Source organism: Phalacrocorax aristotelis, chromosome 2 (assembly GCF_949628215.1).
Source record: "Phalacrocorax aristotelis chromosome 2, bGulAri2.1, whole genome shotgun sequence".
NCBI classification, from domain to species: Eukaryota; Metazoa; Chordata; class Aves; order Suliformes; family Phalacrocoracidae; genus Phalacrocorax; species Phalacrocorax aristotelis.
In genome coordinates this window covers 122,006,609-122,019,810 of record NC_134277.1, presented here as the reverse complement: position 1 = coordinate 122,019,810, position 13,202 = coordinate 122,006,609, and the positions used below count along the sequence as shown (strand labels likewise).

The window sequence follows — 13,202 nt, the reverse complement described above, 5'->3', positions numbered from 1 at the left end:
TTCATTATGCACTGTTAGAGTTCAAGATTTGCCACTGCAAGGTGCTCATTTATTAATCACAGAGGCATTTCTAACTTGTGACTCTACCATAAGAGAAGGTATGTTTAGTAACAGCTTTGCCTGGTTTCGACCTGTCTTTTCAGTGCATCACGTTATAGCTGGAAGGATTAATCTGTAACCATTATTTGCTATTGTTCTAAAGCTCATTTAAAATGCTCCAGTGAATACTTGAAAGGGTAAATGTAGAACAGTATCAAAAATTTTCTACAAGGGCTACTGGAATCATTAAGAGTTAAATCAAGAAAGGAAATTGTCTTTAAAAGCCAAGAGTCATTGGGCTTTTAAGGACTTTTCCCTATAGGCACTCTACAACTAGGGGGTTTAAGAAGCTGACCGGGCAAAGCATTAGAAAATACAGGGTAGGAAATGTTTCTTTGTGATTAGGAAATGCTAGAAAATACATTGTAAGAAACATTTCTGCATGGTTAGTGGTAGGACTGAAATATTAGACAAAGCAATGATCCAAAGTGGCTGGTGAGCAAATATTGGCCAAGTTATGCTAGATGATTATGGTGAAATACTAAATTGCCCCATTGCAGCAAAGCTCCAGGGAAATCAGACACTAACCCCTACCATTCAGGATCTGGCTAACATATCTTATCCATCTGCCTAAAAAATATTGGTATACCTTACTGTTGCCAACATCAACAAGGCTGGTGTGAACAGAAGGCTCCTGAAAGAAGATGGTGAAGGAAGGAATATAATAAAACAGATTGTGCATCAAACGTATTCTGGGGTATGAATGAGTGGGAGCAGAGCTTGGCCAGCAAAAGGCAAACAGAGCCCACTAAGAAGTATGAAAACTTGAATATCCTAATGACCCACAGCAATGCTGTGCTTTTTTATCCCTCCACGCTGTCTGTACAAGAAATCAATATGATTAAAGTGAGCACAAATAATTAACAGCATTCATTTCAGGAAAGGCCATACAAACCTCTTACAGCACAAATGGAGTTGGCCTGAGTTGTAGAATCCAGCTCATCGAGTCTGACAGGGCCAGTCAGCTCACTGAGGTCAGCACCGGCAGCCGAGTACAAAAGAGGCTTTTGTAATAAGAGAACAGTACGTTCAACACAAATAATCCTACCTGCCAACAAAGACATTTCAACTCAGTACAGTAACAAGGAAAAAGGTGACCATGTTAATCGTCATGGCCAATAAAGACAACGATCTCTGCCAGCTACTAAACAGATGGATAGACTCCATCAGGTTTTCTCAATGACAAAATATTTGTTTTCGGCATACATGCATCATGCTCTCATTACACTTTGTGACCTCCAGGGAATAAAGATGTTTTAAAAATTTGGACATGGCAGAAGGGAGTCCGATTCCACTCTGACTGCCTCACACCACACTTCCTGCAAACACAACACTACTGTCTACTCCCTGATAATAAGCTTGGGCACCCAAGGCGTAAGATGTGAACTATACATGCAGGCACCATTCAGAACCATACCTGAACCTCAAAAAAGAGCAAGTAAAAATTAATATAAAGAGAACTACCATTGTTACATAATCTGTATTGTGGCCAAAGCTCACAGCTAAGATGGTACAGGAGATTCTGTAAAATTTCTGTATCCAGGGACATGCATGTCTCTAGATTCACCTTCCTGCTCCTTTTAGAGGTAGTTAAAGTCAATAAAACAAGCTTCTGCAAGAATACCAAAACAAATGAAACTAGGTTTCTTAATATCTCTGCGTCTTCTGTCAGCTAGCAAATTTGATTGACACTGGTCACTAGATGCAACAGCCATCAGGGAAGACTGACAGAAATATTGGTGGACATATACCAAGATCACTGAATTTCTCATTTACTTTGGAGATCAAGCCACAAATCTAAAAAAGAAACCTTACGGGAACGCTCTAATTACAACCCCTTTCAACTTTCTCAACCCAAAATTTCAACGTCTCATCTTCACCTGAGAATGAAAGTCTTCATAGGCCAGATATTGCAGTGTCAGAGATTAGGATGCTATTTCAGTTTGATTCCAACTGCTTCAAAACCACGCGTAAAGCTTACCATTTCCCCACAGCGCATCCTTGAAGAAGACTAGTCGTGATGCAACACTGAGGGCTTCTGTGATTTCTGTACTGAGAACACACGGAGCAGCAACTGACACAGCCACAACTTTTGGCATTATACGAACCACATTTTGCAATGTGGAGTCAGTCACAAACAACCAAATCTCACTCTGGTTTATAGGAACACTGTGTTTTGTCTAGTATTAAAAAAAAAAATTGGAATGCAGTTGTTAATGTTTAGTAGAAGGAAAGACTAAAATGACATTCTCATTTAAATAACTAATAAAACTGAGAGAAATTATTACATTTAGGGCTCGTGCAAGACAATGAATCAAAGCTTTATTGGAATTTTTCATTACTCCTTACTGCAGATACAAACGTCTCTACCTTAAATTAACTTTCCAAGGCTGACCCACTGGAATCTTGGCTTTATCAACTACTGTGCCTTATCATAACTCACTTGGACTGTACTAGGGATTCGAAAATATATTTTGTATTAAAAAATATATAATATATACACACACACACATATAAAGTTAATTGGCTGCTTTTATGAACGAAGTCTTATATGATTTTTTCCTTAAAAAAAGAAAGGCTAACACTACTACCAATATTATTCCTGTGTGAGCAAATTTTCCATGTACTGTTATCTGATTCCCAAGAGCACCAGTCCTTGGCTAATAGCTACTGTAAGCTATAAGGCTGGAGGTTCTTCTTTCTGTTGAACAAACATCTCTAAATATTTGAATGATGAAATTTGAATACATAGAAAGAAGAAAGTAGATAACTCATACGTACGAAACATAGGAATTTGCAATGACAATGTAAGTTTTCTTCCTAAGAAAGTCATAAAAATATACTGGTGTGCCTAAATTAAGCTGTATCGCAACTACTGATGTCACAAACAAAATACCTACCAACTCAGGCTTCATATCTGAAAAGAATTATCATAAAATCCATAGAGTTTTAGAAATTTTTCACACTGGGATGATGAGCAAGACAAACTAGACAGACATTATATACACATCAGTGCTTATTCCAGGGTCTCTAACAAAATCAGATGCGTTACAATTTGCCGATTCATGCTTTTCTTCTTTTTTTTAAGCACAACTTTTATAATACCTGTTTGCGTATATAAATTTTCCCATGCTTTAGAAAAAATGGGTTTAGTAACAAAGCATATTTCACATTTACCAGTCCAAGCTACTTGCAATTTTTAAGATTCTAATATTTTAAAATATTTAACTGAAATTAAGTTACTTCCTTAATTTAAAAATCTTTTGCTACTATTTTTAATTAAGTCTGCTGAGTAAAAATTCATACTTAAAACATTTAAATTAAATTAAGATACTGCAATGACTGGAGACACACATATCACATAAGTACTTTATTCTCAAAGTTGCATGACTCTAGCATAAGGTAATGCAATGAGAACCCCAACTTTTTGTCTTCAGTTGAATTCAAACCTTGAAACCTTTAACTACACTAGAATTAGCTTTTTGTTCACCCTAGCAGCTCTTAGAACAAACGCAGTAATTGTAAATAATGACTGGGAAAGTTTATAACTCAGATATTACAGTTATGTCTTAATACAATATATGCAGCCTGTTGCACTGACGTCGTTTCTTTGCCTAGGAAGTACATACATTTGAGTACCTCTTCTGTGTGTATAGCATTAGGACAGCTTCAAAGAAAGAATTTTTACAGCTGTCCCATGAGACTTACTAACACATTAAAAGCTGACTTTCAGAAGAATCATCCAAATAATACTAACAGCAAAAAATCACAAGTTAGTATAAAATAATCATCTAGCTATATGTGACAATTTGTTCTGAACAGAGAGGGCACAACAGACAAATAGCAGCAGGATTGAGTTATAAGGAAGGACAGCTCCTTAACCACAGATGGAATATATTTCCTCATATTCCTTCTGTACCACAGTACAGATTCTGAGTAATAGTAAAAGCATATTTCCATTCCTCCTTCACACAAATGAAGTATCTCAGAATATTGTAGCTACATAGAATATTACTTTTAAAGTACATCTGAATTAGCTCACGTAGCAGATTATCTAATAACAATAAATCTGCAAAATAAACCATATCATAGTCCCTTCCTCACTTACTACAGCTTGATGATTTTGCATGCAAAGGATGTCGCCTTGGCAAAGGCAACTGCAGTAAACAAGCTGCTGTTTGTGGCCTTCTTCTGGGAGGACTAGGCAAGCAATACACTAACAGCAGGTAAATACATTCATTTACGTTCCTAGAGCGGTTATCCAAAAGTTACGCAGAAGAAGAATATCTTCTATTGCTTTTTCCAACATTACTTTCAAAAAATTATGAGTACTCATGTTGTTCACTTATGAAAATTCAGTGCTTACAGGTGAGTAAGTGAATAGCCATTAAAAAAACCCAGCTAATAAACCTCCTAGTAGCAAAAACAAATAATAGGCCTTTTTCTTTTCTGCTAGACAAGCTTCCATTCTTCAAAATCACCTCTGTTCCTGCATGCTTCATCTTTTCTCTAATTTAGTGATGAAGTGCATCTACACAAGAATACTGATGACCCACAGCATCTCAGATGTAGACATTCCTGAATACAAAAATGTTTGGCTAGGATACCACTAGTCCGTAATTTTGTTTTATTTCTAAATAGAACAGGTTTCTTGAAAATAGAAGTTCATGCATGTACGTGTCTGTCTTTCTGTTAGCGCCCTAAAGATCCCATCAAGTTAGCCCTAATTTCACATTTGCAAATGCTCTGTTAAATTCTCACTTAGCATGGAGAAAACACAAGAGATACCCCTCATCTCGGGAGTTAAAAGTACTCCCTGCCTAAAAATCAAATAACTCATTGGCTTTTGAAGCAAAAGGGCAAGACCTAAATTAAATTTATGTCTCACACTGGTGGGAAGCATCTCCAGCTATTTTGCTGGCCGTTCTGGAATTTCTTTGTCTTTGGTTCATATGCTTTGATTCACACTTTGTTTCTTGTGGAGCTGATGGACAATTGCAAATTCTTCTCCACCAAAATTCTGTGCTGGCTGTACTGAGGATCTAGTCACCAGGAATAAAAAAATAAACCAGCAACAAAAAAATCTTTTAACTACTGAGGGAGTTAGCAACATTTGGCATGAAAATTGTAGCACCATTCAGAAACAAATAGATAGAACATAATTATAAGCTTTCCAACATAGTATGGATGGCAGATGTATTTACCTAAGAGTCCTAAGGTCCCTTCTACTAACTGGACCATAAAGGCCAAATTTGCCTGAGGGGCTTCTATTGAAGTCAACAAAAATAGTCCACACACTTGCATGCAAAGAGCAAAACTGTATTTTTATATAACCATCATCTGTTAAATTCTATCCCCAGACACTCAACTGACTGGGAACTTTTTGCTATTTATCTAAGGACAGCTTTTATCTATAAACGGAGTCTCAACAAACTTCCTGCAAGCTCCCTTACCAGGGTGAAATACTACCTCTGGTTAGATACCTATTTATTCAGAAATAATTAACTTTCTGGACTGGATGGTATTGAAACTGGAGGTGCAGTTCATTTTACCCATTCACAAGCATTTTAGACCTGGTGATAATTCTGCTCATACAACTCTTGACGAAAATCCACAAGGTTTTGGGTTTTCCCCTAAACAAGATGAACACTGGCTTCTTCACATAAACATAACATTGATTTTATGTTGAATTCATTGCTAAGTGAAAAGATTACCTGTGGCCTTAGATACAGCACTTGTGCCCAAAAGCTACAACGTTCATTACACCCATCAATCTGAAAATAGTACAAAAACAGGGCATGAGACAAACATGATACCAGAAATCCAGTGGGGCAAAGTATTTGTTATCTGACTTGTAAAGCAGATTACCTGAAGAATTTCCTTTAGACCACGAACAGCTGGTGGCTGGTACAAATTAGAAATCTGTTCTTCCTCATCCACTTCCACATGTATTTCACCAGACTGAGCAGTAAGAATGTAACAGAAGCTGGGAGGAGGAAGATTATTTGTCGTCTATTGAAAAGGAAAAGAAATGTGACCTTAAAAAAGGCACTTTAATTTGGCCAGTCGGGTTTTATAATAATTGCCAAAATGAATCACCCAATTTACATTTTAAGAGGGATGGGAAAACAAAATTATATGGTTAATAACAGTGACTCTGAGTTAATAAACTGACATTCACAAGTTATAAGTGAAATCAGCTTGTGCGTATCATTCTTTCCATAATCTGACATTGATTCTCATCACAAAAACATCTCATGATTTGGCACAACTGGCAAACACTTTGACTACTTCAAGGTACTTGTTGGTTTTGCATTTTTTTATTACATGGTAGGAGTGCCCTGATTATTCCTTTTTTTTCTTTTTTTTTTTTTAAACATCCATAACTTTTCTGAGATTTGGGGACTTTTGCATGTGGGTGGGTTTTTGTGATAGTAAACAGCTGACTAACTTTTAAAGCTGCCAAATTAAATCCAGGACAGCACAAGGAGATAATGAAGAACAGGAACACAACAGCTACAAGAACTGTTCTCTTTGTGTTATGCCAGATTCTTCTTTCTCCCTTAAAAAGTACCGTGACGTAACAACTTTATCAATCACCACTTAAAGAGGTCCCAAACTATAAAGGCTTCTGAGGAAAAAAAAAAGACAATGCTAGAAAATAATTTTTATTGCGCATATGGTAAAATATCCTTCTAGCAATGTTTGTTGCTAATAAAGCATTTCACTTAAAAAAAGAAAAATGAATCTATTAAAGACAGCTGAATACCCACTAAAAAAATCTGCATAAAGAGGGAAAAAAGCAAAAGGCATCAACTGAAATTCTGTTTGCCTCTGACAGCACTAAAGAAGGTATCTGAGTGTACACATGGCTCAAAAGAAATCAGTCCCACAGATCTCTTCCCAACAATATTATCAGCATGCTGGCAATATTATTTATGTACCTATATATAAAGCTGCTTCCATAAAACTGTGCATGAAACTATACCGTTTGTATCAAGAAAAATGTACCTCAACTGAAAAAACTCCACTCAGCCAAAAACCTGCAGCAGTAAAATGCAAGTCTTGATCCTCTGTGGAATGAATGAGTGTTTTAAACCCATGACAGAAGTGTAAACTACATGATTATGAAAAGTTTTCTCCATTTTTAGATTGCTAATAAAATAGAGAAAATTAAGAACAAATGAGAGTCATAACAACGCTAAACAACATCTAAAAGCTTTGCTCCATCCGTGGATGTTCCCATTCTGTTGTCCACAGAATTCTGAGGCACAAAACAACCCGTTCCTCTGAGACTTCTGAAATGTCTAGATGAAAGGGACAGTCAAGGAGAGAACAGCCATTTCACTCAGTTTCGGTCTTGGTTTTATATATAATCAAGGTCTGAACTTTTTATTCTTCAACATAAATCCCTGCACAATGCAAAGAACACTCTCCATTGCCAAGAAAAGATTCTCAGACTTTAGAAATAACTAGTAACATCCACCTTTAATGTCCCCTGGTTTTGAAACTTGTTTATTTCCAGCTTTTTCTTCTTTTCTAGGATTTACATCCTGATTGACTCCCCTAGGCTGTAACATAAATTTTTATCACCATAAACTTCTTCCCCCAAGAACAGCTATACAGGAACAGCAGGACAGCACACGCACTCGGTTACCCAGAAGCTTCTCAAATGATCTCACACTACCAAAATGACACTTGATATGACAGAACACCTTTTCAAATACAACCACTAATAAAGGGAAAATCAAAGATGCAATTTTAGGTTTGCAAATGTATAGTAACATACTTAAAATCTTTAACTACCTTTAACTTTAAAACCGTAACTACCTCCCCACCCCCTAAAATCACAGAAACATTAAATACTTTTTCATAGATTATTTTTGTGTTCATCCTTTGTCTTCACATGAGACAAGTATCAGTCAAAATCATTCTAACTAGTAGGAGACCTGATTCCAGCAGTCAGTCTGTCCTCACAGAAGTTAATCTTCATAAAGGTGCTTTCGAATCTAAGGCTGAAAAGTGCTTCAGAGAACAAGTTAATACCCTTGTATACAGATTTCTCAGCTGGCTCCATGCTATCTAATACCTCTTTCCTCCTGCAAGGAGAGGAGAGGAATAATTTGTCTGGACATCCTACCATTCTAGCTCCAGAGGATTAATAAGGGGCTAACTGCATCATTTTGGAAAGATGCTGCTGATCCAGAGGGCTTCCGGTTAGCCTAGGAGGTTGCCAGAACCAGTAAAACAAAACTCAGTAGCTAAAGAGAGGGAGAGCATCTGATTCCCAATGCAAACACGATTACACTACCAACAAATATAGTCATGAGTGAAAAAATACATTTCCATAATAACAAGACTTACCGTTTCACAGTCTTGACTTTGTCCAGGAACTTTTACAGGTACTACTGGAGGCCACAGACTGTCTATCAGACTAAAAAGTCCTAAATCCCTTCAAAAAGACCAATAAAATCAGGTTTAAAATGTTTTCCAGTGTTATATGTTATACTAAAAAGATCCATTAGGAAATATAATTTAAACGATCGCATGATTATGAAAACAATTTCAAATCATATTTGTTTTCTGGAAGCTGGTTTCGATTTCCTCTAATTAAATCTCCATCATTTCCACTGCAGGGTGGAGAGGGAGGGAAGGGATGTATCACATTCAGTGACAAGCAAGTCATATTTAATCCTTTGCCACAAACCGCCTGCTACATGATAAAATTCAGGGGATCTGGGGTAAATGCTAACTTGGGAAGGACAGAGGTACAACTTCTTCTATAAAATAGCTTTTAACTATTTGAACTGATAGGTTAAAAAAAAATGTTTTGCTTCTAAACATTTTCGTTTCTTGCTTTTCTTTAACAGCTGATTGTAACTGCTTTCAGGAAAGTCAGAGATTATCAGATACAGAGAAACAGGCACGATTTTGTTATCTTAAGTACATGTGCAGAGGATGGTCTCCTTCCTACACAGCTGCTCATTTAGTTACAGTTTTTTATTTATTTATTTTGTACGCTTCCTGCTTTTAATTTAGAAACAAACATAAAACTAACAGCCCAGCATATTAAGGTAAAATGCTGCAGACTCTTTAGCTTTAGCAGTAGCTCCCTTGTCAGCTGATATGGCATCCTTGCAGGACAGGCAGGACATCTGAGGGAGAGGCCAAGAAAACAGCTGAAGGAGGGGAAATAGCTACAGATAACCAACTTGAAGAGGCATGCATTTTTGGGTTAAAGCTCTCAGTTATCTTGTCCTAGTTCTCTGTTCTCTGTAGTTGAAGCACAGAGGTCTGGATTTTAACCCCACGCTGCCTCCAAGAATGAGCTGTCTGTTCCTCTGATTAAGAAAGCCACTATTTCTGAAACAGCTCTAAAAAATTAAGCCCAAAACTTGCTAAAAGTAAGATTAGCCTCTAAACTCAACTATTTAGAAGAAGGAAAAGGCATACTCTGGCACAGGGCTGAAGCACGTTGCAATACGCTGCTTCTCTTCAAGGGGTCACGGAAACTCTCCTTTAAAGTTCTGCTTTTAGCTTACTTCTGCTTAAGCTTATTTATTTCTGTATTTCCCTAGTCCTTCTCCAGATCCTTAAGCGCTTAGACTTTGTGTGTCTACAGGCAGTGAACTTCTTCCCATATTTCTTCGTAAAGTGGCAGGTATCATCTATGTTCAGTGTTAATAATGATGCCTTTGGACCAGCACTGTAAGAAGTTTTATGAATGTAAATATCAGACTGGATCTTGTGGAATAAAGCTTGTGGTTCACAATTCAGGTAACAAGCTGGCAGATTAAAGAGATGATGTTGCTATCTGTTGTCATGTTCTCCACACTAATGAACAGACCAGAAACCAAATGTGCTGCTCTTTTACAGAAATTAACTTCCTGACTTCTAGGGCATCATCGCCAAGTCTGTAGAAGGAGAAGGCTGAGCTCAGAGGCTGGGTTGTTTTGTTTTGTTTTTTTTTAAAACAGCGAGAACATTACAACATACAAAGCAACACTTCTTGGGTATTAAAGAGACTTTACAGAAATTGACCACTTCTTGAATCCTTGATCAGGGTGAGATTTTCTGTCTTGTAACGTACAGAATGATACCCTCTCTGGAGTTACAGGAGGGCCAATGCCCAGTGGAATAAACTGGACTTGCTAACTGGGACATGAGAAAGGAGAGTTACAAAGAAAGCATAGCCTTCCATACAATTCAGGCAGTTACACAACTGGCCTTCTTCGTACAACATGCAGCATGAGGGCAAGGGCACAGCACAGGTATGAACATCCCACAAACACTGTGTATGTGTGTGTCTGTGTGTGCACACGCGTGCAGAGACCACATGTTTATCAACCTATATCAAATCAGCTATGTTGTTGCAGTGCCAGTATAATCACACCTCCACACAGACTGTACACTGATACCTAATCTATCTTTTTAAATTTGCACAAGGGCCATAAGCTGTCCCTTATTCTTTAGCTCTCTTCCAGCTTGCTACCCCATATCAGAATATCTAAGACATACAGTAGATTTTCTTCAATTACTTGTGCCCTTTTGGAGAAGGTCATCTACTGCTTTAACTAGGAGCACTTAACCATTAGTGAATGACAGTGTTTGTTTACAGTCAGGCAGGTGAGCAGTGTAGAGAGTGTCTCCTGAACATCTTAGCCTCATCCTTCTTGTTGGCACCAGCCAGGCCAATGGCAGGGACATCTGCCTCCGGAAGGATTTGCAAGTTCCAAATCACATCCTGCCTTCTCTACCAAAGGGGGTGATCTCTCCTGGAGCTGTCAGTGATGCACCAGGGACTGTATCAGACAGTGTCCATGGTGAGGAGCTCCCTGCTGCTCCACCCATTTATATGCCTCCAAGAAAGTTAACTCTCGCTTTACACTTTTGGACTTTGACTTAGCAGAAGGGGGAATGAGGTGGAGGCAATGACAGTGGAGAAATGGCAAGACATTGTGTCCTCCTCTGTAGAAAATAATTATCCATATAGAAAGAATAAAATTCATTCTCTTTATTGGCCAAGCAACACTCAAATCCTGCTTCAATCTGAGTTGAACAATGGGTGTATTTTATCCAATATGTGTATCCTTCTTCAGCTATAGAGTCGGGATGAGAGATGAACAGCTGGCTCTGTGCTACAGTGGAGGGACATGGTTAGCCCCCATGTACACAAAGAGCCTTTCCGGCTCCAGAAGACAAAAGAAAAACTTTAAAATTTTCCCCTGGGTGTGTAATTACTAGTCACTATTTTAAAAAAATTAAAATAATTTTGATCACAAAAGGACAATCTTCTAAAGAAGGAAAAGTACAGTAAGAAGTGAGAAGAAAGAGGCTCAAGGATAAAAAAAAAAAGAGCATGTAATATTCTATAACTTTTCTTCAAAAAAAAGAAGAAAAGACTGAATCCATACCAGGAGGACAGAAATAATCTATTGGATTCTAAATGACAGATTAAACCCCTTACTTCCCACGCTAAACTGAAATCTGTGTTTGGTATAAATGGTTTTGTCCCACAGTAAATATGCAGATGTTCACTGTGTATCACCAACATAGCAAGGCCACCAGTAACTCTGATGGAGCATTAGAGTATAGACTTCCATAGACGTATGGAATAACGACAGGCAGTCCTCTACATACAAGTACTCTTCTCTTCTGTAAACCCACATCTTCAAGCTTTGCTTATATATAATGATACTTTTACGTGTGTGTGCGTGCATGTATACACACAGAGAGACCTATGTATATATACATAATATGCAAAATAATTCCATTTAGTATCCTTGATTATTCTTATTATCCAACGTGCTCAAAAGGCATCCCTCTCGATTGAAATTTTGCTTGTTAAACTTTGGTATGTCTCTTCTGTGTATCCATAAACACGAACTGCCTGCTGTGTTCCCAGACACAGCAGTCAGAGAATTTTAAAGATTTCATACAGGCTAAACACATGGCCAAGAAAATGCAAAATATACAAGCAGCACAAGCAGAAATTAATCCTGACCTATTTAATAAATTTTCTTAAACTACTCCATAGAAAAATAACTGGAAGATAGTGAGTGATACTACTAAAATAGCATTTACTTCTCCCTCCCCACAAGTCTCGCCATAGATGATGACTGTGCTGCCCTGTACAGGAGAAGCTGCTTTCAGTCACTCACCTAACCACCTCTGTTCTCAGTTTCACAGCTTGGCAGGAGACAGAAGTCACCTTCTGCTTCTAACCTTCCTGGCTTGTTTGTTTAGCCCTTCACTGCAAAGTCAAATGGCATACATCCATATGTGCACACGTGCATACACATGTTTGCTCTGTGATTTTTGATAAAAACATACAAATTAAAGAGAAAAGCCATTGTAATTATATTTAGACTCTGTAAGTGATAAACCAGTATCTACAGTCTCAGTACCTCCACTCTGATCCTATGGAAATGTCATTTATTTCACACTACAAACGATACTACAAAATCAAACAACTTCAAATTTTGATTTTTCAAAACTGTATTTCACTGACTCTGACCTGACAACTTATTTCATAACTCACTAAGATGATTTTGTTAATTTCTCTCACAAGCATGAAGATTCTTCTACAGTTCTCGTCCAAGAACTTTTGTGCGTGACATTCCTGATTCGACTTTTTAACATTACAGCTTACAGTTTAGGAGATTTTTCAATTTTAGTAATCATACCACAGGTGCAGGGGAAAATTACTACGGGGAGAAAATATCAGCAATATCAAAGAAAGCAGAAGGAAAACAATGCCCATAACTAGGAAAAGAAGAAAGACCTTGTAAAGTTTATAGTAAGGGACAGGAAGAAAGATGCTAGAACTCTCTTCCAATATCTTCCACGGCTTTGCTCTGGGGACTCAAGACTTGGCACTTCTCTGTTTCCTCCTCTCCTACTTTCCCAATTTGAGTTTAAACCGAAACAGTTTTCTTTTGGCAGTATCAGTCTCAACTATTACAAACTCAAAAATAAAGCAACTCCTAGCCCTCTGTGAAACATCTTCTTGCTCAAAACTAAAAAGAAATTAAGTAATAATCACCTAGACTGCAAAAGATTCAACTATCAAAAGATGAGCAATCCAAACATGAAGCTGATAC

General features: G+C 37.6%; 1 protein-coding gene across 2 annotated transcripts in view; it reads right to left on the bottom strand.

Moving 5' to 3' along the window:
• The window catches only part of SPIDR (scaffold protein involved in DNA repair), a 210,248-nt gene that overhangs the window by 9,340 nt on the left and 187,706 nt on the right, over positions 1-13,202 (bottom strand). The window contains exons 12-16 of one of the 2 annotated variants that reach the window (XM_075084980.1): positions 8,464-8,551; positions 5,968-6,111; positions 5,814-5,873; positions 2,081-2,279; positions 995-1,147 (exon numbers count right to left, since the gene is read on the bottom strand). In XM_075084980.1, coding sequence (XP_074941081.1) covers positions 995-1,147; positions 2,081-2,279; positions 5,814-5,873; positions 5,968-6,111; positions 8,464-8,551 — 644 coding nt within the window. The remainder of the gene's footprint in view (positions 1-994; positions 1,148-2,080; positions 2,280-5,813; positions 5,874-5,967; positions 6,112-8,463; positions 8,552-13,202) is intronic. The other variant, XM_075084981.1, reaches the window with a different exon arrangement.